This window comes from Narcine bancroftii, chromosome 3 (assembly GCF_036971445.1).
Source record: "Narcine bancroftii isolate sNarBan1 chromosome 3, sNarBan1.hap1, whole genome shotgun sequence".
In the NCBI taxonomy this organism is placed as follows: domain Eukaryota; kingdom Metazoa; phylum Chordata; class Chondrichthyes; order Torpediniformes; family Narcinidae; genus Narcine; species Narcine bancroftii.
This window is the reverse complement of record NC_091471.1, coordinates 252,167,539-252,194,437: the sequence shown is the minus strand read 5'-3', so window position 1 is coordinate 252,194,437 and position 26,899 is coordinate 252,167,539. Positions and strand designations below refer to the sequence as shown.

At 46.5% G+C, this 26,899-nt stretch overlaps 1 protein-coding gene across 5 annotated transcripts in view; it reads right to left on the bottom strand.

Annotated features, from left to right (window-relative positions):
* cyp4f3 (cytochrome P450, family 4, subfamily F, polypeptide 3) overlaps positions 1-26,464 on the bottom strand; it is an 89,037-nt gene extending 62,573 nt beyond the window's left edge. For 2 of the 5 annotated variants that reach the window (XM_069927609.1, XM_069927610.1), the window contains exon 1: positions 25,693-26,031. In XM_069927609.1, the coding sequence (XP_069783710.1) occupies positions 25,693-26,016 (324 nt within the window). In that variant the 5' untranslated portion in view covers positions 26,017-26,031. The other 3 variants (XM_069927612.1, XM_069927614.1, XM_069927615.1) reach the window with 3 other exon arrangements.
* Positions 26,465-26,899: the final 435 nt, after the last annotated feature.

The following is a 26,899-nucleotide window of genomic DNA, read 5'->3' as shown; positions in this document are numbered from 1 at the left end:
CTCGGTCACCAAGACAACAGCAGGCTGCTTTTCACCGATTACAACTCAGCTTTCATACGTTCTGTACTGATCAGTAAACCTGGACCTCTGCACTATCTGCCACAGGATCTTGGACTTCCACTTTCAGGTGGCCAATAAAGTATGGCCACCATACTTCAGGTGGCTTGTAAAGCCGCATATTTTGGCAAAATGCGGCTGTGGGAAGGCCACGTGAATGTGCAGGAGGCGCTTGCAAGGCGAGTTTAGTAACCCTCCTCCGAGAGGGATAATCCCCGCAGCACAGTGGCCTCCCCAGCCATCTGAATACAGCCACCTAAAAGCGATGACAGTCAGCTGGGCAGTGTCTGACAGCTCCTCTCCCAGTCCCCACACTGTCGGGCGGCTGGCGCGGGGTGTCAGCGCAGGGACGTCCTCGCACTGATCCCGCTGCCCCGCTCTCTCCCCACTCACGAAATCAGTCTCAACACTGTCGGACAGCCGGTGCGGGCTGTCCCCGCACTGTCGGGCAGCCGGTGCGGGCTGTCCCCGCACTGTCGGACAGCCGGTGCGGGCTGTCCCCGCACTGTCGGACAGCCGGTGCGGGCTGTCCCCGCACTGTCGGACTGATTTCGGGAGTGGGGAGAAGAGGGCTGGAGCGGCCGGCGGGGGAGAAGGGAACTGGCTGAAACAATGCCGGTACCCGACTTGAGTGCCCCCACCCCTTCTCCCCCGCCGGCCGCTCCAGACCCCGTACTCCCCCGCCGGCCACTCCAGTCTCCTCCCCCACTGGCCGCTCCATCCCCGTGAGAGGGGAGAGAGTGGGGCAGTGGGATCAGTGTGGGGACGTCCACACTCTGACAGCCCAAGGGACAGGAGCTGGAATGTGCTCAGACGCGCATCCCCGCACAGCTGTCCTTTCAGGTGACCAGCGCTGCGCTTTCAACGCTGCCGCCTGAACAGCAATTTAAAGGGATGCTTCTGCTTCTTCATGCGCATTCTTAGCGGAGAATCTACCTGAAAAAGCCTAATGAAAGACCACTCAGTACGAATCGTAACAGCGTCTCCTCCTCACTGACTACCCTTATAAATGTGGCCAGGCACAATTCCATCTGCAAACCTGCCGATAACACCACAGATGTTGATATGATCACAGACGGCAATGAGGAAGTGTACAGGAAGGAGCTAGATCAGCTCGTCGAGTGGTGCCTCAGCCACAACGTTGCACTCCACATCAGGAGAACACAAACCAGTCATCATCGAGGTCTCAGCACCTCTGAAGATCTGACCTAGGGCATCCACGTCGATACAGTCATATAGGAGGCCATATTTGAACTAGCAGCCCGTGCCAAACTAATTTTCCACCTCATCCCATCGACTTGCATGCACCCTGACCATATCGCTCCATACCTCTCCCAGCCATGTAACCATTTGTAAACATCAAAACTGAGCCCTGTGACAGCTCATTCCCCTCCCATCTCTCTCCTTTTTTTTAAATTTTTTATTTTTCACACCATAAATCACAATAGCCATGATATACACTTTTTCTTTTACACACATTTACAGTGACTTTTTCTCCCCCCCCCCTCCCTCCTCCCAAGCCACCCCCCCCCCACCCCCCCCTCATCCATTTTAGGTATACAATCTAGGTTGCATTAATTCAGTCAGACAATGTTGTCATTCAACAAAAATACACCAGAAATTCTACTGAGTCCATTCTTTTCTTTTCTCCTCCTTCCATCAACTTAGGTAATGTTTGTTCCCGGTAGGTTTTCGCTATTGTATTTAATGTAAGGCTCCCATACTTGTTCGAATATTTCAATATTATTTCTTAAACTATATGTTATTTTTTCTAATGGAATACATTTATTCATTTCTATATACCATTGTTGTATTTTCAAATTATCTTCCAATTTCCAGGTTGACATAATACATTTTTTTGCTACGGCTATCTTAACAAATCTTTTTTGTGCATCTTCCAAGTCAATTCCAAATTCTTTATTTTTTATGTTACTTAGGAGAAAGATCTCTGGATTCTTTGGTATATTGTTTTCTGTTATTTTATTTAATATCTGATTGAGATCATCCCAAAATTTTTCTACTCTCTCACATGTCCAGATTGCATGAATTGTTGTTCCCCTTTCTTTTTTACATCGAAAAGATCTATCAGATACTGTTGGGTCCTATTTATTTAACTTTTGCGGTGTAATGTATAGTCTGTGTAACCAATTATATTGTATCATACGCAGCCTCGTATTTATTGTATTTCTCATCGTTCCAGAACATAATTTCTCCCATGTTTCCTTTTTTATCTTTATGTTTAAATCTTGTTCCCATTTTTGTTTAGTTTTACCATTTGTTTCCTCATTCTCCTTTTCTTGCAGTTTGATATACATATTTGTTATAAATCTTTTGATTAATATTGTATCTGTAATCACATATTCAAGGTTACTTCCCTCTGGTAAACTCAAATTGCTTCCTAATTTATCTTTCAAGTAGGATCTCAGTTGGTAATATGCCAGCGCTGTATCTCCAGTTATATTGTACTTATCTCTCATTTGTTCAAAGGATAAGAATCTACTTCCTGAAAAACAATTTTCTATTCTTTTAATCCCTTTTTTTTCCCATTTTCTAAAGGAAAGGTTGTCTATTGTAAAAGGGAGTAGCTTATTTTGCGTCAATATTAGTTTTGGTATTTGATAATTTGTTTTATTTCTTTCTACATGAATCTTCTTCCATATATTGAGGAGATGGTGTAATACTGGTGAAGTTCTATGTTGTACCAATTTTTTGTCCCATTTATATAATATATGTTCAGGTATCTTTTCCCCTATTTTATCTAATTCTAGTCTCGTCCAGTCTGGTTTTTCCCTTGTTTGATAAAAATCTAATAGGTACCTTAATTGTGCGGCTCTATAATAATTTTTGAAGTTTGGCAATTGTAAGCCTCCTTGTTTATACCATTCTGTTAATTTATCTAGTGCTATCCTCGGTTTCCCCCCTCTCCATAAAAATCTCCTTATTATTTTCTTTAACTCTTTGAAGAATTTTTCTGTCAGTTGTATTGGCAATGCCTGAAATAAGTATAGTATCCTTGGAAAAATGTTCATTTTAATACAGTTTATCCTTCCTATCAGTGTTAGTGGTAGCTCTTTCCAATGCTCTAAATCGTCCTGTAATTTTTTCATTAGTGGATTGTAATTGAGTTTATATAATTGGCCTAGATTTTTGTTTATTTGCACACCTAGGTATCTTATTGCCTGCATTTGCCATCTGAATGGGGATTCCTCCTTAAATTTTGAGAAATCCGCGTTATTCATAGGCATTGCTTCACTTTTATTTACGTTTATCTTGTATCCCGACACTTCTCCATATTCCTTCAATTTCTTATATAGTTCTTTTATTGATAGTTCTGGTTCTGTTAAGTACACTATCACATCATCCGCAAATAGACTGATTTTATATTCCCTGTCTTTTATTTTTATTCCTTTTATATTATTATCTATTCTTATCGATTCTGCTAGTGGTTCTATAGCTAGCGCAAACAATAATGGTGATAGTGGGCATCCCTGCCGCGTTGACCTGCTTAAGTTAAATTGCTTTGATACATGTCCATTTACTGTCACTTTCGCTAACGGTCCCTTATATAATGCTTTAATCCAATTAATATACTTCTCCGGTAAACTGAATTTTTGCAATACTTTGAACAAGTAATTCCATTCTACTCTGTCGAAGGCCTTCTCTGCGTCTAAAGCAACTGCTACTGCCGGTGCTTTATTTCCTTCTACTGCATGAATTAAGTTAATAAATTTACAAATATTGTCTGTTGTGCGTCTTTTTTTGATAAATCCAGTTTGGTCTAAATTTACCATTTTCGGTACCTGTTCTGCTAATCTGTTTGCTAATAGTTTAGCTATTATCTTATAATCTGTGTTTAGCAGAGATATTGGTCTATATGACGCTGGTGAGAGTGGATCTTTCCCTTGTTTTAGTATCACTGTAATTATTGCTGTTTTACATGAATCTGGTAAGTTTTGTGTCTCATCAATCTGGTTGATTACATCCAGGAGGGGCGGTATTATTAGATCTTTAAATGTTTTGTAGAATTCTATTGGGAGTCCGTCCTCTCCTGGTGTCTTATTATTTGGTAAATTTTTTATTATCTCTTGTATTTCTACTGTTCCAAATGGTTCTGTTAATTTATTTTGTTCCTCTATTTGTAGTTTTGGTAGTTCAATTTTAGTCAAAAATTCATCTATTTTCCCTTCTTTCCCTTCGTTTTCAGTTCGGTATAATTGTTCATAGAATTCTCTGAAGTTTTCCTTAATTTCTTTTGGATTATATGTAATTTGTTTGTCTTTTTTCCTTGTTGCCAATACCATTTTCTTAGTTTTCTCTGTCTTAAGCTGCCATGCTAAGATTTTGTGTATTTTTTCACCTAGTTCATAATATTTCTGTTTTGTCTTCATTATATTCTTCTCCACCTTATATGTTTGTAATGTTTCATATTTTATTTTTTTATCCGCCAATTCTCTTCTTTTGGTTGTATCTTCCTTTATTGCTAATTTTTTTTCTATGTTTATTATTTCCCTTTCCAACTGCTCTGTTTCCTGATTATAGTCCTTCTTCATCTTGGTTGCATAACTTATTATTTGTCCTCTAATGAATGCTTTCATTGCGTCCCATAGTATAAACTTATCTTCCACTGATTCCGTATTTACTTCAAAGTACATTTTTAATTGTTTTTCAATAAATTCTCTAAAATCCTGTCTTTTAAGTAGCATGGGGTTTAATCTCCATCTATACATTCTTGGAGGGATGTCCTCTAGCTTTACTGTCAGTATTAAGGGTGAATGGTCTGATAGCATTCTCGCTTTATATTCTGTTTTTCTTACTCTATCCTGCATACTAGCTGATAACAAAAGTAGGTCTATTCTTGAGTATGTTTTATGTCTAGTCGAGTAGTATGAGTATTCCTTTTCTTTTGGGTTTTGTTTCCTCCATATGTCCACAAGTTTCATTTCTTGCATTGATTTAATTATAAATTTGGTTACTTTGTTCTTCCTGTTAATTTTTTTCCCCGTTTTATCCATATTTGGATCCAAATTCAGATTGAAATCCCCTCCTATTAGTATGTTCCCTTGCGTATTAGCTACCTTCAAAAAGATATCTTGCATAAACTTTTGATCTTCTTCGTTAGTGTAATGGAGGATTAAAACCATGTACCCAGATGCTACCACCCATTAGTTGGGATGAGAAGTTAGACTCATCAAGTGCACCTCTGGGAGAGCGGGTTGCCACTCTCCTTCGAGAAAGTAAATTTCCTGATAAAAAGGGAACGCTGACGAATGGTTTTTGGTTGCTGGCCACAGCATTACGCCACTCCGTTCAGCGTGAAGCAGAATTAATTCAAAGAGAAGTAGAATCTCAGTGCAAAAGAAAGCAATTAGAGGAGGAGCTAGAAGTCCTGCGACAATGCTGTTCCATGATGAGCGAGATTGTTCGCACCAGTCAGGACAGAGCCAAAGAATGGGAAGATAAGCATGTCCAAATGATTTGCCGTAATATTAAACTCCGGCAGCAGCTCTGTGCAGATAAGGAAAGGCATGGAGTAGAACCCGATCCATATCGTATTCATGCCATGATAAGGAATGGTAACGATCCTGATGTAATTGAGGATTGGGATGGGAATATCTGGAATGACAATGGTAATAATGCAGATACTCCTCAGCATGTGTCTAACATACTACCCTCTCCATCTGCTGTTCACGCCCGCCCTATAAGGCAGCAGATTTCCCAAACAGACAGAAGGGGGGATGATGTAAGGGTAGAGATGGAAGGGATAGATACCCCGGTTTCCCATGTGGACCCAGGGGAAAATACCCAAACCCCTGCTTATGCTCTATGGCCTACTCCCTCTGTTGGATGGCCTCCACCTCCTCCCCTAGACTGGGTGGAGGACCCTGTGAGTCAAAGTGGGAACAGGGGTCGGAAGGAGTCAATGATCTGTGATTTCTCAGTAAAAGAGCTGGCTGCCATTGGAGATCGATTTAGGCAAAAAGCAGGGGAACATCATCCCCAGCTGCTGAGTCCTGGCCCAGCTGTGCTTTCTGCTCCCACTGCTGCTTCTATCGAGCTGGCTTCTCCTGCTCCAGTTACTCATGATGAGGTAAAACAATGGGTTAAACAGGCTCTTAAAGATAACAATAGCATGTGGTCCTGGAAGCCCCCGAACCCTTCTGAAGCCTCAAGGTGTGGGCAGGATTCCCGTGTCTACTCCATCGAGACACGGCGCACACACGGGGATCCGCGGCCCTACATACCGTTAACAATCCACTGGGGTGGGGGTAATGATCGCCAATACTTGGCTTTGGTCGACACCGGTGCAGAGCACTCGGTGATTCCTGGTAATCCCGACCTCTGGACTGGACCGGCCTTTCAAATAGAGGGGTTGGGAGGAGCGGTCACCCTGGCAAAGGAAATAAAAGTCTGTGCCATGGTGGGTGATAGCCCTTCCCCTGTCTGGTTACATGCCCTGGTGGCTGCTACTGACGAGTGTATCCTGGGTATTAATATGTTGGCCGGTATGGCCCTTAATACTAGCCAAGGGGGATTTGAATTTGGAATTCGAACTATTACAAAAAAACTAGTAGTGGGTCAGGTTAAGTGGGATCCTGTGATGGTGCCAGCCCCCATGAAACCAGTGTGCATTCCACAATATCGTCTCCCTGGGGGGCAGGAAGAGATTACTGCCACCATCGATGCTCTGCAAGAAGAAGGGGTAGTGAGGCCCGCAACGTCGCCCTTTAATAGCCCTGTTTGGCCGGTCCAGAAGCCAGATGGCTCCTGGAGAATGACAGTTGATTATCGTTTTTTGAACAAACATGCCCCACCACTTGCTTCAGCAGTTCCGGACATTGTCACCCTTATTGAAAACATTGCTACTGGGAACTCAGGAACATGGTATGCTGTCATTGATCTCGCTAACGCCTTCTTCAGTATTCTTATAGCTGAGGATTCACAGGATCAGTTCGCCTTTACCTGGAAGGGGCGCCAGTATACCTTCATCCACCTTCCAGTATCGCCTTCCCTCTCAATTCACCATTATATTGATGATGTGGCCTCCTGGAGCCTCTGGCAGAAACAAGAGGGTCGCCGAGTCCCACTGGGATTCTGGTCACGTACCATGTCCGAGGCTGCCACTCGTTATTCTGTTTTTGAACAACAGTTACTAGCCTGTTACTGGGCCCTGCTAGAGACTGAAAGAATGACAGGTGATGCAGATGTTCAATTGCGACCTGCACTTCCTATAATGAATTGGGTCCTGGCTAATGATGCTAATCTAAAGATCGGGCGGGCTCAGCAGTCTTCTATTGTTAAATGGAAGTGGTATATTCAGAGTCATGCGACCAGAGGGCCTGAAGGGGTGGGCCACGTACACGAACAGGTGGCTTACCATCCCAGGTCAGGAACTCACTTATCGGAGGAGGGGGGATGGTGGCTCCAGTCAGTATGCTGAGTTGAAGGCAGTCACTTTACCACTAGCTCCCCATGATCACCCTCTTCGCCTGTTTACTGATTCCTGGGCTTTGGCTAATGGACTTGTGGTATGGATGCCTGATTTGCAAAAGAACAACTGGATGATACATGACCGCCCAGTATGGGGCAAAGAGTTGTGGCAGCTGTTGTGGGATGCTTCCCACCATCGTGAGATAACCGTTTATCACGTTGATGCCCATACCAATATGGCGACTAACATGGCTCAACATAATGCAGTAGCAGATCAGCTTGCCACTATCAGCTGTGCTGATACCGTCCCCCTGGCTCGATGGGCACATGAACAGAGTGGTCATTTGGGGGAGAAGGGATCAGCTATGTGGTCCCGTACACATGCTTTATCCGTCCATCAGGATGATGTCCGCGTGGTCGTACGTACATGCCCAGAATGTCAACTTGTGAAGTTCCATACCATTCCACCTGGTCCACATGGCCGAATAAAACGGGGTGCTCACTCAGCTGCGGTCTGGCAAATTGATTACATAGGCCCCATGCTAGACTGTATGGGTAAATATTACATCCTAGTAATGGTTGACACCTTTTCGGGCCTGGTTTTTACTTTTCCCACCAAGACGGCTGACCAAGCTAGCACTATCCAAGGACTAAACCATTTGATTTATCGTTATGATGTTCCAGAGGAGATTCACTCTGATAATGGCTTGCACTTCTCCAGGAAAGCAGTCTGTGATTGGGCAAATGACAACGGTATTTTATGGATCCACCATATTCCTTATTACCCGCAGGCTGCCGGGTTAGTTGAACAAATGAACGGCTTACTGAAGGAACAAATTCGTTTGGAAACATCACTGGGGACCCAGAAGGGATGGTGCCATGTGCTGCAGCAGGCAGTCGACAATTTGAATCATCGCCCTTTAAAAGGAGGTACACCTTTCCACCGACTTCTTCACGCTCCTGAATTACAGCCTATTCCAGAGGAATAACAGTCATTGCCCCCCATCCCCGAACTAGAGAATGTTGGACAAAAGGTATGGGTGGCACCACCAGGTAGTGGCCCTCCTGTAAAAGGGGAAATAGTGACACCTGCCCAGGGTAACACTCACTGGGTAGCTATTGAGGGACAGGATGATTTAGTCTGTTTAAACACTGAACGCTTATGGTATCATGAGTGACATGTGTCAGGCTTCTTTGTTCCAGGTTCTCCATTTTACACTCCTGGTGATCTGGCTTAACAGCTGCTTTGATGCCAGCAATTGGATTTGTAATGTCGAGGACGTTCCAAGGGAGTTACCCGTGGGAAACACGGTCCAATGCATTACACCAAGGAAGTCCTCGGTCACCAGCCTCAAGTGCAGCTTATATAAATATGTTATTGTTCAGCATGTTTCAAAATCTGTTTGTGAGCTCCAGTACCTGGGTATTGTGGCCAACAAGGATAATTTGAGCCTTGGTTGGAATCCTTTCTCATGGCTAACTGCTACATTTGGGGGGCTGGGCCACACTATCCTCCGTTGGTTGCTCGCGTCATTGCTTATCTTTGTAATTGTTGTTTTGATTTCTCTTTTTTCGCTCCCTCTGTACTCAAATACTGATTAGGCCTCGCAAATGACAGATTGTGACCAAGGGGTGGGATGTAATGGAGGATTAAAACCATGTACCCAGATGCTTTTTGCTTATGTGGAACTGACGACACTGGGTCCACACGCAGGTCACCCTACTTTCAGAACTAGCAGATGTAATTAAACTCAGCCATGGGGACTTATCTGAAGATACACTTTGAAATGGAATTCCACTGTGAGGCCCAGGGAAAGCAGTTGTCAAATGCAACACTCTGAAATTGACGAATTGGTCACAACCTGTCTTGCTCGAGAAGTTTTAATAAGTCTTTGTATCTACGAGATAAACCAGGAAATTATAACATCCTGGTTCCATAATAATTAATCTTCTAAATTGTAGAATGTAATGTTCAGTTTTGATTTTGACTGACAAATATTAGAAGGAGTAGGCGCATGATTAATTGTTTTTGGGGTATATAAGCCTGTGGTCCTGCTGCTGAAGTTTAGACTCTCCGAGGGGTGGGAACACCCCTTGTCAAGAAGGAAGAACAGCCAGAGTCCGAGCAACGTCCCAGTCGGGGGAGGTGGAGAAGCTGCTACCAGCGCCCTGACAACCTACTACAAGTGTGCAGTCGTTGCCTCGCTTCGGCAGTTGGGACCAGTCCAAGCGTTGATAAGTATAGTTGGGAAGGGCTTGCATATTGTAGTGTAAAATCAGCTTTTGAATTAGTAATAAACATTTGTATAAACTGAACTGCTCTCGGTGTGTGTGTGTCTATTTTCTTTCGGTAGCTCAAACACTGTGACCAATCTAAAATGAACAAAATGAGAGGTATAAGTTTACCCAAGACAGTTAGGTGAATATATATTAAGTAGATTCCAAAGCTCCGAATATATCTGACATTTTATCATAACATATCTCCCTGCTGTATCTATTATTTCCTCTTCTATTTTAAATGGCACATTTTTGCTAATTAATATAGCCACTCCTCTTGCTTTTGAATTATACGATGTATAAATGTTACATGTCCTACCCAATCTCTCTTTAATTTCTTGTGCTCCAATTCAGTTAAGTGTGTTTCTTGGACAAATGCTATATCTATTTTTTCATTTTTCAGTAAATTTAGTAGTTTCTTCCTTTTAATTTGGTTATGTATTCCATTAATATTTAAAGTCATATAGTTCAGCGTAGCCATTTTATATTTTGTTTATCTTCTCTTTCCGTTTTTCCATCATTACCTTTCCTCCTTTTCCATTTCTGTTTTCTTATTTTCAACTCTTTACCAGACAACATTCCTACAACATCCAACATTTTCCTTATTCTCCTATTTCTATCTTCTTTATCCCCAATCTCCCCTTCCCCTCCTGAGTTGTCCTTTATCCCTTGTCGGACAACCACATCTCCCCTCTCCATTTGGATTTGCGAATCCACTCGCAAGCGTCAACTGATTTTGCAGTGACCGCTCTTTACCCCCACCCAGCCCCCCCCAGAAAAGATTTCACTTTTCATATGTCACAAAGGTCACTTTTAATTCCCTCCTTATTCTCTCTATTCCATTACCTTCCCTTATTAATTCTTGTCTATACTATCTATGTTTTCCTCTAATTACAGATACTTTCACGTATGCCCATTGTCTCTATTCACTCTTATACCTCTTTACCCGCATACATATCAATCGTGGTCATTTTTACCCTCATTACCCATCTTCATCCCTCAGTCTATTTTTGTCTTTACCCACATACATATCAATCGTGATCATTTTTACTCTCATTACCCGTCTTCATCCCTCAGTCTATTTTTGTAATTGTTCTGCAAATTTTCGTGCTTCTTCTGGATCCGAGAACAGTCTGTTTTGTTGTCCTGGAATAAATATTTTCAATACCGCAGGATGCTTCAGTGTAAATTTATATCCTTTCTTCCATAAAATCGCTTTTGCTGTATTGAACTCTTTTCTCTTCTTTAGGAGTTCAAAGCTTATATCTGGATAAATGAAGATTTTTCGCCCTTTATACTCCAGTGGTTTGTTGCCCTCTCTTACTTTTTCCATTGTCTTCTCCAGTACCTTTTCTCTTGTAGTATATCTTAGGAATTTTACTACAATAGATCTTGGTTTTTGTTGTGGTTGTGGTTTAGGGGCCAATGCTCTATGTGCCCTTTCTATTTCCATTTCTTGCTGTAGTTCTGGACATCCTAGGGCCTTAGGGATCCATTCTTTTATAAACTCCCTCATATTCTTGCCTTCTTCATCTTCCTTAAGGCCCACTATCTTTATGTTATTTCTTCTGTTATAATTTTCCATTATATCTATTTTTTGGGCTAGTAATTCTTGTGTCTCTTTAGTTTTTTTATTAGATTCCTCCAATTTCTTTTTTAAGTCTTCTACCTCCATTTCTGCTGCTATTGCCCGTTCTTCCATCTTGTCCATTTTTTTCCCCATTTCTGTTAAGGTCATATCCATTTTATTTATTTTCTTTTCTGTGTTGTTTATTCTTCTTCTTAAATCATTGAATTCCTGTGTTTGCCATTCTTTAAATGACTCCATGTATCCTCTAACAAGAGCAAGTATATCCTTTACCTTGCCTTTCCCTTCATCTATTTCACTGTATTCTTCCTCTTCTTCTTCCTCTGGGTTGGCCATCTGTTGTTTCTTTGATGCCCTTTCCTCCTCTTCTTTCTTGTTTCCATTGTCTTCTGTGATCTTTTCTTGCTGCAGGTGTTCTGCAGCTGTCGTTGCCGGCTGTGGAGATCGACTCCCCAGCTGGTCCCCCCTCCCGTCGGTGTTTTTTTTTCATGCGCGGTTGCGCACTTTTACTCGGCTCTGTGAGCCATTGTTGTAGTTCTTTTTCTACCGACCCGAGGTATTGGGCTCCTCTCTCCACAGCGGGCCTCTTCGGACAGGTAAGGCCTTCACCTTTTTCCTCCGTTGTCTTCTCTTCCTCTCTTCTTTCCGTTGATTTTGATTTTTCTCCTTTTGTCTCCATCTTCTTTCCACCTTTATACTCACTTTTCTTTAACTTGTATTTCTGTGCCTTTGTATTTTCTCTTGTTTTTCCCGACTTTTCTGGAGAGGGCTGGAGTTCACCGTCCGGCCACTACTCCATCACGTGACTCCTCTCCCATCTCTCTCCTTGAAGAGGTTCCTCCCAATGCTCCCCCGAAAATTTCGACTTTCACACTTAAACCACGTCCTCTCATTCTGCGTGAAGGAGTTTCCCCCTCATGTTCCCTTCCAACACCTCCCCTTTCACCCTTGCCAAACCTCAGTGGAAAAAGTCAGTTTGCATTTACTCTGTCTAGTCCCCTCATGATTTTGTCTACTTCGGTCAAACTTCCCCTCATTTTTCAAGGGAAAAAACACTAACTCAGTTCCTCAAGTCCGGGCAACATCCTTGTAAATCTCCTCTGCACTCTTCCAATCTTCCAGTAGTTAGGTGACCAAAATTGCTCACAAGAGTCCACGTTTGGGATAGAAACGTCCATGGACTTGCACATTTCCACAGCCCCACAGAAATTTAAAACAGTTCCTCATTGGTAAGCTACTTTTCAACAATCATTGCAAAACTATGTGGCCTCAAGGTCAAAAGAAACACTCAAAGGCACAGAGGAATAACTGAAAGTGGGCAGGCCACTCTGCGAAGATACCACAGACGTTGCCGTCAGTTCTGGATGGCAATATTAATTTAATTGAGACAGAGCAGGGTAACAGGCCATTCTGGCCCACAACCCATGCTGCCCAATTAACCTACAACCTCCAGTGCAATTTGAAGGGTGGGAGAAAACCAGAGCCCCTGGGGAAACCCATGCAGACATGAGGAGAACTTACAAACTCCTTACACACAGTGCGATCTCCAATTCGAACCCCGATCGCTGGCACAGTAAAGGTATTGTGCTAGCCTCTTCACCAACCGTGCCACCCCACCACATCACTGTTGCAGTGGCTGGCTGGTTGACGATGGAAGCAGTGTTCAGGTGGTCATTTGCGCTACAGTGGCGACTCTTTGCAGGCAGCTCGGATGAGAATAATCAAATAGCCCCACTCAGAACTCACAAAAATCTACCTGCAGTGAACTGGGACTCACTGGTGGTGTGTTATGCTGATGGCCGGCTCTGCCCCCCATCTGCCCACATATAACCCCAGTTTCCCGCCCAAACCCAGACCCCTTCCAAAGACAACTGTGAGACCCTACCCATAGTTTTAAACTAATAAAAGCATTAGTTCTCCCTCCAGTCAGGAGAGCTACACTACCAAAACGTAAGATGCACAAAAATAAACCTATCTGACAGTGTGATTTCTGAAGATTGCTAGAAGACCTGGGAAATTGGTGGTTGTGGCAGAGGCAGGTACTGTTACTACAGCGAGGGGGCTTCACACTGCCCACCCAGGCACTGCAGAAGCAATGTGCAAGTTTTAAACTACCCACATAGTTACAAATTCAGCATCATGGGAGGTTTAAACTCACAATGTGGAAGTTCTAAAATGCTCACATTGCAACACCCCTGGGGCTTTTTTTAAAACACTAGCGATCAGGCAGGTGTCCAACAGCAGTTAGAACAGTTCCTTTCCTGGAGTCATTGGGCTCTTAAATGGACCTCTCATTTGGGGATTGATGCTCTTGCACTTTTCTTTACACTATTTGATGACTCCAACCATCAACGTCTCTGGTTTCTGCTGGCCCACTGCCCATTCTCCCCCAGTCTCCTTTCCTCCAGCTCTCCACCCCCTTCCCTCTCCATTCACAGAGCCATCCCTCCCTTACCTACCTATTACCTCCTGCCTGTGGGACTGTCTTCTGCCTCTAAACCCCCCCCCCCGACATTTTGCTCATACCTTGATGAAGGGCTCAAGCCCTAAATGCTGGTTCTGTATCTTTACCTTTGCTACATGAAGTGCACTGTTTGACCCACTGAGTTTCTCCAGCAGTGCATTTTCACTCCTCTTGATTTACTTGTTATTTTAGCACAATGAGTTGACTTGCTGACTAGCACACAAAACAGAGTTTTGCACTGTATTTGGGTAGATGTGAAATTAAACAATTCCATTCAATCTGGCTATGCAGTCTCCCAGGGCAGAAAAGATCAGGAGATGGCCTTTAAACACGAGAGGCCCCATGGTCGATACATGAAGGTTCACTGGGTCAGGGCCTTCTTGTTCAGCCGGCTGTGAGAATGTGCAGCAAGTTCCCACAGGTCGAGCGGAAACAGTGAGAGGACAGGAAGGGTGGGGGGGGGGGGGGGAGGAGGAGCAGAGAAGAAAGGGTTGGGGAAAGAGGTAGAAACATAACGTTGGAGAAACTCAGCAGGTCAAACAATTTGTGTAGCAAAGAGAAAGATACATCACCAACATTTCAGGCTTGAGCCCTTCATCAAGGTCTGATCAACGTTCCTGAACAAAATGGTGGGGGGAGGGGCAGAAGCACTGGTCCCACAGGCAGGAGGTAATAGATGGATAAGGGAGGGAGGGCACAGCAGCAATCCGGGGGAGGGGGATGGTTTGGTGACTGGAGAGGGAAGGAGATGGAGAGCTGGAGGAAAGAAGACAGGGGAAAGGGAGGGAGAATGGGGAGAGGGCTAGCAGGAACCAGATATTAATTCCATTCAGTTGGAAGGAGTCCAGATGGAAGATTAGGTGTTGCTCCTCCAATTTACAGGTGGCCTTGGTTTGACATACATGAGGCCATGGACAGACAGAATTGAAATGGTTGGCCACTGGAAGCTCTCTGTCATTGATATAGACGGAGCAAAGGTGCTCAGTGAAATGATCTCCCAGTCCACACTCCCAGAGTTGGTGTCAGGGAGTGGCAGAGGTGGGAAGGGGAAGAGAGATGAGGGGAGAGGGTAAAGAGGGGCTGGGGAGGGGAGGATGGGATGTTTGTGCAACATAGATTCACAGGGTTAATAATTCCCAGGATGGCGGGATCGATATGCCGGAAGGTTGGTGAAACTAGGGTTGTATTTGTTGTAATTTAGAAGGATGAGGGGAAATATGATGTATGCAAGATTATTAAGGGATTGGACACAATAGAAACTGATTACATGTTCCCGATGTTGGGGAAGACTAGGACTAGAGGCCATAGTTTAAGAATATAGGGAAGGCCCTTTAGGACAGAGATGAGAATACCTGAAATAGGTATTGTATCCTTGGGAAGACATTCATTTTAATGCAATTTACCCTCCCTATCAATGTTAGTGGAAATTCTTTCCAATGTTCTACGTCATCCAGTAATTTATTCATTAATGGCTAATAATTTAATTTGTATAGGTGGCCTAAATTATTATCTAATCTAATACCTAGGTATCGGATTGTTTGTGTTTGCCATTTAAATGGTGAATCTTTTTTTTAAACTCTGTGTAATCCCCATTATTCATTGGCATCGCTTCGCTTTTATTTGCGTTGATCTTGTACCCTGATATTTCGCCATATTCCTTCAATTTCTTGTGTAGTTTTTTTATTGATATTTCTCATTCTGTTAAGTATACTATGATGGAATCTGCAAATAAACTGATTTTATATTCCTTCTCCTTTATTTTTATCCCTTTTATTATATTTTCTGTTCTTATCAGTTCTGCCAATGGTTCTATTGCTCAAGTGAACAGTGAGGGAGATAGTGGACTACCCTGCCTAGTTGACCTGCTTAATTTAAATTGGTTCGATACATATCCATTTACTGTCACCTCCGCCATTGGACCCTTATATAATGCTTTAATCCAATTAATATATTTACAGAGGTTGAACCTCTGTAATACTTTGAATAAATAATTCCATTCTAACCTGTCAAAGGCTTTCTCTGTGTCTAAAGCAACAGCCACTGTTGGTGTCTTATTTCCTTGTATTGCATGGATTAAGTTAATGAACTTGCAGACATTGTCCATTATTTGTCCCTCCTTAATGAATCCAGTTTGATCTTGTTTTACTATTTTTGGTACACAGTCGGCCAATCTGTTTGCTAATAGTTTTGCTATTATCTTATCATCTGAGTTAAGTAGAGATATTGGTCTGTACAATGCTGGTGTTAATGGATCTTTCCCCATCTTGGGTATTACTGTAATTATTGCCGTTTACATGAATCTGGCAAGTTTTCTGTTTCTTCTATCTGGTTCATTACTTCCAGGAGAAAAGGAATTAATAACTCTTTAAATGTTTTATAGAATTCTATTGGGAGTCCATCCTCCCCAGGCATTTTATTGTTCAGTAGCTTTTTTAATATATTTTGTATTTCCTCTATTTCAAATGGTTTTATCAATTTGTTTTGCTCCTCTTCTTGCAATTTCAGTAGTTCAATTTTAGCTAGAAACTCATATTTTGTCTTCTTTCCCTTCGTTCTCAGTTTGGTATAATTGTTCATAGAATTCCTTAAAGTTTTCATTGATCTCTGTTGAGTTATATGCAATTTGTTTGTCCTTTTTCCTTGATCCCAATACCATTCTTTTAGCTTGTTCTATTTTAAGCTGCCAAGCTAGTATTTTGTGCATTTTTTCTCCTAGATCATAATACTTCTGCTTTATTTTCATTATGTTCTTCTCCACCTTATATGCTTGTAGTTTCTTTTTTTTTGTCCACCAATTCTCTTCTTTTTGTCTGCCATCGGGCCTCTCTCAGCTGTTTGTGCTGTGTAGGTTCACTCCACAACTGGTTCCCCCCCCCCTCCCGTTGGTGTTCTCCTTATCGTGCGCATCGCGCATGCGCAGTTGGGCTCCTCTCTTTGGCTCAGTGAGCCATTTTTGCAGTTACGCGGTCGGTAGCTCACGACCCTGCAGGGTCTCCACCAACCTCAGGCAACGAGCAACTCTTTCCACGGTGGGTCCATGCAGGTAAGGCCTTCACCTTTCTCTTCCGGCGTCTTTCCTTTTTTTCCTCTTGCTTTTGGGTTTTCTTTCTTAGATGTCATTTTCTCCACATCTTTATCTTTTATTTGTTGTGTTTTGTGTATCTGGGGCTTTGCTTTTTCTTCATTTTATTTCTTCTTTTCTGGAGAGAGCTGTTATTCTCCTACCGGCCATTAGTCCATCACATGACTTCGCCCCCAGTGGCAGCTTGACTGCCTTTCAGGAGCTCACATTAGTGGGCAGCTCACAGAGAGGACCCAACTGGGCTTTTGGGATGCAGCACAGAGGTATTTCCCAACAAGGCTACTGGAACAGTACTGCCACAAAGGCTGTATCCCATCCGGGTGACTGGGACAACACAGGCCCCGAGACTGTTCCCATCCGGGCGACTAAAATAGGACCAGCATGTTAATCTCCCAATATTACAGGAGTTAATGCCAGTACTATGCGTGCTACAGTCTTCCAAGTGTGAATGCCGCCCGGCCCTGCCGAAGCCGCCCGGCCCTGCCGAAGCCGCCCGGCCCTGCCGAAGCCGCCCGGCCCTGCCGAAGCCGCCCGGCCCTGCCGAAGCCGCCCGGCCCTGCCGAAGCCGCCCGGCCCTGCCGAAGCCGCCCGGCCCTGCCGAAGCCGCCCGGCCCTGCCGAAGCCGCCCGGCCCTGCCGAAGCCGCCCGGCCCTGCCGAAGCCGCCCGGCCCTGCCGAAGCCGCCCGGCCCTGCCGAAGCCGCCCGGCCCTGCCGAAGCCGCCCGGCCCTGCCGAAGCCGCCCGGCCCTGCCGAAGCCGCCCGGCCCTGCCGAAGCCGCCCGGCCCTGCCGAAGCCGCCCGGCCCTGCCGAAGCCGCCCGGCCCTGCCGAAGCCGCCCGGCCCTGCCGAAGCCGCCCGGCCCTGCCGAAGCCGCCCGGCCCTGCCGAAGCCGCCCGGCCCTGCCGAAGCCGCCCGGCCCTGCCGAAGCCGCCCGGCCCTGCCGAAGCCGCCCGGCCCTGCCGAAGCCGCCCGGCCCTGCCGAAGCCGCCCGGCCCTGCCGAAGCCGCCCGGCCCTGCCGAAGCCGCCCGGCCCTGCCGAAGCCGCCCGGCCCTGCCGAAGCCGCCCGGCCCTGCCGAAGCCGCCCGGCCCTGCCGAAGCCGCCCGGCCCTGCCGAAGCCGCCCGGCCCTGCCGAAGCCGCCCGGCCCTGCCGAAGCCGCCCGGCCCTGCCGAAGCCGCCCGGCCCTGCCGAAGCCGCCCGGCCCTGCCGAAGCCGCCCGGCCCTGCCGAAGCCGCCCGGCCCTGCCGAAGCCGCCCGGCCCTGCCGAAGCCGCCCGGCCCTGCCGAAGCCGCCCGGCCCTGCCGAAGCCGCCCGGCCCTGCCGAAGCCGCCCGGCCCTGCCGAAGCCGCCCGGCCCTGCCGAAGCCGCCCGGCCCTGCCGAAGCCGCCCGGCCCTGCCGAAGCCGCCCGGCCCTGCCGAAGCCGCCCGGCCCTGCCGAAGCCGCCCGGCCCTGCCGAAGCCGCCCGGCCCTGCCGAAGCCGCCCGGCCCTGCCGAAGCCGCCCGGCCCTGCCGAAGCCGCCCGGCCCTGCCGAAGCCGCCCGGCCCTGCCGAAGCCGCCCGGCCCTGCCGAAGCCGCCCGGCCCTGCCGAAGCCGCCCGGCCCTGCCGAAGCCGCCCGGCCCTGCCGAAGCCGCCCGGCCCTGCCGAAGCCGCCCGGCCCTGCCGAAGCCGCCCGGCCCTGCCGAAGCCGCCCGGCCCTGCCGAAGCCGCCCGGCCCTGCCGAAGCCGCCCGGCCCTGCCGAAGCCGCCCGGCCCTGCCGAAGCCGCCCGGCCCTGCCGAAGCCGCCCGGCCCTGCCGAAGCCGCCCGGCCCTGCCGAAGCCGCCCGGCCCTGCCGAAGCCGCCCGGCCCTGCCGAAGCCGCCCGGCCCTGCCGAAGCCGCCCGGCCCTGCCGAAGCCGCCCGGCCCTGCCGAAGCCGCCCGGCCCTGCCGAAGCCGCCCGGCCCTGCCGAAGCCGCCCGGCCCTGCCGAAGCCGCCCGGCCCTGCCGAAGCCGCCCGGCCCTGCCGAAGCCGCCCGGCCCTGCCGAAGCCGCCCGGCCCTGCCGAAGCCGCCCGGCCCTGCCGAAGCCGCCCGGCCCTGCCGAAGCCGCCCGGCCCTGCCGAAGCCGCCCGGCCCTGCCGAAGCCGCCCGGCCCTGCCGAAGCCGCCCGGCCCTGCCGAAGCCGCCCGGCCCTGCCGAAGCCGCCCGGCCCTGCCGAAGCCGCCCGGCCCTGCCGAAGCCGCCCGGCCCTGCCGAAGCCGCCCGGCCCTGCCGAAGCCGCCCGGCCCTGCCGAAGCCGCCCGGCCCTGCCGAAGCCGCCCGGCCCTGCCGAAGCCGCCCGGCCCTGCCGAAGCCGCCCGGCCCTGCCGAAGCCGCCCGGCCCTGCCGAAGCCGCCCGGCCCTGCCGAAGCCGCCCGGCCCTGCCGAAGCCGCCCGGCCCTGCCGAAGCCGCCCGGCCCTGCCGAAGCCGCCCGGCCCTGCCGAAGCCGCCCGGCCCTGCCGAAGCCGCCCGGCCCTGCCGAAGCCGCCCGGCCCTGCCGAAGCCGCCCGGCCCTGCCGAAGCCGCCCGGCCCTGCCGAAGCCGCCCGGCCCTGCCGAAGCCGCCCGGCCCTGCCGAAGCCGCCCGGCCCTGCCGAAGCCGCCCGGCCCTGCCGAAGCCGCCCGGCCCTGCCGAAGCCGCCCGGCCCTGCCGAAGCCGCCCGGCCCTGCCGAAGCCGCCCGGCCCTGCCGAAGCCGCCCGGCCCTGCCGAAGCCGCCCGGCCCTGCCGAAGCCGCCCGGCCCTGCCGAAGCCGCCCGGCCCTGCCGAAGCCGCCCGGCCCTGCCGAAGCCGCCCGGCCCTGCCGAAGCCGCCCGGCCCTGCCGAAGCCGCCCGGCCCTGCCGAAGCCGCCCGGCCCTGCCGAAGCCGCCCGGCCCTGCCGAAGCCGCCCGGCCCTGCCGAAGCCGCCCGGCACAGACCAGCTCTCTGGTCTCTTAACCCACTACCCTCTGCACATCTAGCATCCAGACTTGGAACTATGCTGCTAAACTATTATTACTGTTGATTGCCATGCTGAAAAATACTCCAGACACCTTGGGAGCCCATGAGAAACAAGAACGGGCCAGGCCATTCAGTCCATGTGCTTGTTCCACTATGCCAGTAAGGTCACAGCTCATCACTTCTCCCACAAGACACACATCCTTTGATTTCCAAAACTTGGGCACTGAGCTCATCGATCACTCCAAACACCAGCAACTTTCATTCTCTCACCAGTTCACAAAAGACAGCATTTTGTCACTGAAGCGGACAATCTTTCAGCTTTTCACATTGTTTTGCATCCAAGTTCGTTATCATCTGACTGTACGTATCTTTGGCTTGGCTTCGCGGACGAAGATTTATGGAGGGGGTAAAAAGTCCACGTCAGCTGCAGGCTCGTTTGTGGCTGACAAGTCCGATGCGGGACAGGCAGACACGATTGCAGCGGTTGCAAGGGGAAATTGGTTGGTTGGGGTTGGGTGTTGGGTTTTTCCTCCTTTGCCTTTTGTCAGTGAGGTGGGCTCTGCGGTCTTCTTCAAAGGAGGTTGCTGCCCGCCAAACTGTGAGGCGCCAAGATGCACGGTTTGAGGCGTTATCAGCCCACTGGTGGTGGTCAATGTGGCAGGCACCAAGAGATTTCTTTAGGCAGTCCTTGTACCTTTTCTTTGGTGCACCTCTGTCACAGTGGCCAGTGGAGAGCTCGCCATATAACACGATCTTGGGAAGGCGATGGTCCTCCATTCTGGAGACGTGACCCATCCAGCGCAGCTGGATCTTCAGCAGCGTGGACTCGATGCTGTCGACCTCTGCCAACTCGAGTACTTCGACGTTAGGGGTGTAAGCGCTCCAATGGATGTTGAGGATGGAGCGGAGACAACGCTGGTGGAAGCGTTCTCGGAGCCGTAGGTGGTGCCGGTAGAGGACCCATGATTCGGAGCCGAACAGGAGTGTGGGTATGACAACAGCTCTGTATACGCTTATCTTTGTGAGGTTTTTCAGTTGGTTGTTTTTCCAGACTCTTTTGTGTAGTCTTCCAAAGGCGCTATTTGCCTTGGCGAGTCTGTTGTCTATCTCATTGTCTATCCTTGCATCTGATGAAATGGTGCAGCCGAGATAGGTAAACTGGTTGACCGTTTTGAGTTTTGTGTGCCCGATGGAGATGTGGGGGGACTGTACGTATACAACCAAAAGAAATGTAATTTCTCAGCCTTATGAAATGCATAGATAAGATAGAGGTTGGCAAGCTGTTTCCATTAGCAGGGGAGACCAGATCTAGGGGACAGGGCCTCATGATCCTGGGACGGTAATGAGGAGGAACTGCTTTACCCCGAGGGTGGGGAATCTATTGAATTCACTTCCCATTGAAGCAGTGGAGGCGACCTCAGTAAATACATTTATGAAAAGGTTAGACAGATTTCTATATGGCAGGGGAATAAAGGGATATGGGGAAAAAGGCAGGTAGATGGAGACAACCCCATCATCAGATCAGCCATGATCTCATTGAATGGTGGAGTAGGCTCACTGGGGTGGATGACCGACTCCTGCCCCTATTTCTTATGGTCTGATGTTCTCCAGATGTCAGTGCATACCCATTCACACAATTCCTTTCTCACACAGAGCATGTTAAAAGTAGAATATAAAATAAATATATTGAAATACTCTGCAATAATTTACTTGGTTAATTTGTAAGAAATGAAGATTTCAGGACAAACAAATACATGATATTTTACCCCATACCATACAACCCCCCCCCCCCCCCACAAACTACCCCAAAAGAAAGAAAAAAGATCAAATGACAACACCCTTTAATTATTTGCCATGGTTTGGGACGACATCATCAGAGTGTGGGAGAAAAAAATATTAATGATTCAGCGGCATATATTCCATATGCGGGCTCAAAGTTTTAATAAAAAGGAATCCATTATTATGTAAATTGGTCATATTTTTTCCCAATGGAATACAAGATCTCATTTCCATGTTCCATTGTTGAATTCTCAAGTTATTCTCATTTTTCCAAGAAATTGCCAGACATTTTCTAGCCACAGCTAAGGTCAGTCTCAAAAAAGCAATTTGAAATTTATCTAATTTATCTAATTTTAACTCAAATTCTTAATATAACCCAATAAAAATACCATAGGATCAAGTGGAAAATTTAAACTTGACTTCTAAAAATTCCTTAATTTTATTCCAAAAAGATTTAACTGTCTCACATAACCAAACAAAATGTAAAAAAGAACCCACTTCCTTATGGCATCTAAAACATAAATCAGAAGAAATAAATTTATATTTCCTTAATTTCTATGGAGTCACATATAATTAATTGATGGATAAAGTTATAATGAACCAATTGATACCTGACATTTACAATTTTAGTCCTTACATATATTCATCCAATCACCCTGAGAAATAGATAGAGCCAAATCTTTTTGCCACTTCAACCTCGATTTATGAACATCTGGTTTAAGCATTTTATTCTGCAATAAAGGATACATCTCAGATATAAATCCTTTCTTGTCACCATCAGTAAGTAAAACTTCAAATTTAGACCACCTAGGTAGCCTTAAGGTACACCCAAAATTGTCCAATAGTAATGCTTTAACTTGATAATAAGAAAAAAAGTGTTCAAAGATATTTCATATTTCTCTTTATTTCTTTGAAAGGAAATAAAATATCCCACTTTGTAACAATCTTCTACCAATTTAATTCCTTTCTGTTCCCACAATTTCAAAAGTTGATTATTAACCGTAAAGGGAAAATGCTCATTTTGAAACAAAGGTGTTTTAGCTGAAATTTTACCTTGAGTACCTATAGTTTAATTTTCTTTAATTCTGCAATTCCATTAAATGTTTTAACACAGGCAAATTATATTTACTTAATAACTGAGAATTTCATTGATAAATAAATTCTTCTCACCAATCTTGAGATAATTCATTATTAGCCCATATCAACGGATTATCCATTGGAAACATCCTGTTAATGAATTTCAGCTGTGCCGATTCATAAAAATTCTGAAAATTACCAAGTTGTAAACCCCCTAATGCATACTTCCAATTTAACTTCTGTAATGACACCCTTGCCATTTTATCTTCCCACAAAAACCCTCACCAAAGTATTCAAATCTTTTAAAAGTTTGAGGAACTCTACAAGGAATAGACTGAAAAAGATATTGAATTTGGGGAAAGATACTCATTTTAATACAATTGACACGTCCTATCAATGTTAGATAATCTTCCCACCGATTCAAATCATATTTAATTTTAGATAATGAAGGTAAATAATTTAATTCATAACAATGGTTATAATTACTATCTAACCGTGTCTGCCTGTCCCGCATCGGACTTGTCAGCCACAAACGAGCCTGCAGCTGACGTGGACTTTTACCCCCTCCATAAATCTTCGTCCGCGAAGCCAAGCCAAAGAAGAATTATAATACCTAAATATTTGATCCGATCAGACCATTTAAATTTTGCAACATGCCTACAAAGCAAATAATGATATTTTTGCTGAAATTTAGCCGAAATGAAGGCATAATTACCCATTTTTTTCCCCAATTAACTTTATGTCCTGATACTTCACCAGACTGCTCCAATCTTCCATGCAAGTTCCTCAAAGATTTGTTAAATTTGTTAAGTTGTGTTAAATATATCAAAAAGTCATCTGCAAACAAATTTATTTTATATTCTTCAGCTTTCACCTCGATGCCTTTAATATTACTATCCTGTCTAATCATCTGAGCCAAAAGTTCAATGACCAATGCGAATGGAGCGACAAAGGGCAGCCCTGCCTAATCAATCTGGATAACACAAAAAGTTAAGACACCTGTCCATTTGTCATAACTCAAGCAGTAGGATTTTTATATAGTGCCTTAATCCAACCAATAAAAAGAAGCCCAAAATTAAACTTTTCCAAAACTTTAAACAAAAATCTCCATCCAAAGGCCTTTTCTACATCAAGAGAAATTACCATTGGCTGGTCAGATCACTCCGGAGAAATATTAACTAAAGAAATCAACTTTACAATATTATCTGCTGAATATTGACTCTTAATAAAACCCACCTGATCTACATGAATCAAATCTGGTAAATATTTGGCTAATCTATTAGCTAAATACAACAATTTTATAATCTACATTTAATAAAGAAATAGGTCTATAAGATCCTGCCTTTAATGGGCCCTATCCTTCTTGAGAAGAACTGTAATAATTCCTTTAGAAAAAAAATCCAGGAAGGAACTGGACTTCGTCGCCTGCCCAAAACATCCATCAATAAGAAATTAACAAGTCCTGAAATTCCTTGTAAAATTCAGTATAACCACGGCATAGATCGAAGTGCTCCCATTAATTCTTTATCAGTAAGAGAAGCATCTAAAACTTTAACATGCAGGAGTAACAGCCGTCTTCCTTTCCCTAAATCCCCCAACACTGCTGGAATCATGAGCATTAAGCTGTCGCCACGAATCGGAGAGCCACGTTGCACCCCACGTCACAGCAAACCCTCTCCAATCGCAGCAACCCCCCACCATCGTGGCAGCGGCACGTCACTGGGCAGGGGTGGGTGGGGAATTATAACTGCCAGGAGCAGGGTGGGGTGGGAGCAACTAATGGCCGGGAGCAAGTGGGGGGCATTTAGGAGAACTTTAAACAGAAGGGGAATCTGAACCCAGGGAACAGGGGACTCACTGGGGCTATGTGACTCATCACTCACTACGTCATTGCAGAGGCAGGATCCTCATTAAATTGCTGGGTTCATTATTTAACAGGTAGGTTAGGCTGCTGTTTGAAAGGAGCAGGAGGCCCACGCAACCCAGTAATCTCACCCGGGTCCCAGGAGGGCCACCTGGGTACTGCAATTTGGAAATGTCTACTTTGTCTACCTTAAGGCAGGTAGAAAGCAATTGTGGGTAATATTACATGTTCTATACGATAACATCCAGCGGCATCACTAGGGTTGGTAACACCCAGTGCTGTAACTCATGGTGTCACTACCACCAACTCTCCCCCACCCCCCACATATAGTTGTAAAAATATAGAATAAAATGTGATAAATATGCCTGTAAGGTGCTTACATGAATTATTTTTTTAGTTTACATGAATACTAACAACAACATTGTTTTGTAAAATCTTTCTACATTGAATTACAACAGAGCAGGACCTTTATAGATTTTTCTCCTTCTTTTCCTTTTAATTATGTTATTCTCAAAAAACTTTTTTGATCTAGGTTCACAAATACTAATGACCATAATATTGTAGTTAAAACACCAGAAAATTTGACAAGAGCAGCGACTAAAAAAACACCAGCAGCAACAAAAACAACAGCGCATGCTTGTAGCACGGACAGACGGAACCACGGGATTCGAAACGTCATTGTCATTGGGGAATAATGACAGCTCTGACCAGAGCGCAGTAGAAGGTTCAAAAAAGTAAATGAGCATCGAGTTTTAGCCTTGTAGGTGTACTGATACATGAAATCTGGGCTTACGGAAAATGTTTTTGCGGTTATAACGAACTACAGGGATATTTTTATTAAAAAATAATAAATTTCTGCTAAAACTCTGCACAAAGATTTTAGAGACAATCATTTTTGTGTCACCTGGCTCAGTCTGCACCCCTCAGTGTCACCAATAGCCCCTTTTCCACTGGCACAGGAATTAACTGGGACAGGGCCCAGTGGAAAAAGAAAACGGTCAGTACGCCAGCGTCAAATGACATAATTGACAGCCTCTACCCCTACTCATATCCACGGCGTCAGCATGTGGAAATAGGACAGTAGAAAGTCTACCGCTTCCTGTTGAAGGCCAACTCACCAATCCCAGGGGATGAGTGCAGTCAGTGGAAAAGCAGTCACTGTCCCAGTTAAGGGTGGCCCAGCAGAAACAGCACAAAGGGCTTCGATCCCAATTAATTGGGATGCCAGTGGGAAAAGGGGCAACTGATTTCAGGACAATAAAGGAATCCTGCAGCAGATTGTGCTCAGCTCCGGCCTCGGCCTGTGTGTCTCCATGAACCCAGAGGGGCTGGGGGGATTCAGCAGGAAACCTCCTCCTTGAACTGGAGACCAGCAGAGAGAATGTGGACACTGGAAGCTGGAGCAACACCAGGAAGAAATCCGTGGGGCCAGCAGCACCCATGGCAGATTATTTGTTGCTAGTCAACCGTTTTTCTGCAGATTTTGCATCTGCGTTGGAGCTCCCGCACACCACGCCTTCTTGTTGAACGAGATCACTGGCCACACATGCAACGCTCTCCTACCTTTCCTGGGACCTGCAGCAGCTTGTCAGGATGTCCCTGCACGGACGAGGAAGCCCGGGGGACTCAGAGGCGCGCCGCTGCGTTGATTTGGCAGCCCGATTCGTTCGTCCGGCACACAGAGCGTTAGCGCGGAGGACCGAGCAGGTGTGAGAGCAGGTGAGAGAGCAGGTGAGACCTAACCCGTCGGCGCTGCAGACACTAACCGGCCGCCGGGCTCACCTGTCCGCTAGATAAAGCTCCCGTCGCCCGTTCATTGGCCGCTCGCTGATCCTGCCGCCTTCCCATTGGCTGAGCGTCTTGATGGCTCGGCATCAGGGCAATGGGGTGGCCGTTCAGCCCTTCACCAGCATGACATTCTGACCTCACTGTAACTTAGGAACCAGATTTATTGTCATGAACATGTCTTGCTCATTTTGTGACAGCATTACGGGTCCAAGCCTTTAAATTTAAAGGTTAACGAATAAATAAATTAGTGCAAAGGAAAGAAAGTGTGGTTGCAGCTCAGAGGTTTAGAAACCTTTCCTGCCCCCTGCTGTTGCTTCGCTCTGAAACTGATTCTACTTCTGTCCTGCTGAACCAAGACCCTATCTCGCTCAAAATGTCAGAATCAGAATTTATTGTGATGAAAGAAATTTGTTGTTTTGCAAAACATTTATTTTTAAATAAAATGAGTGCAAAAAGTAGAGAAAGTGTGGTTCATTGTCCATTAGGGAATCTGATGGCGGAGGGGAAGAAGCTGTTTCTGTCCCGCTGAGTGTTAGT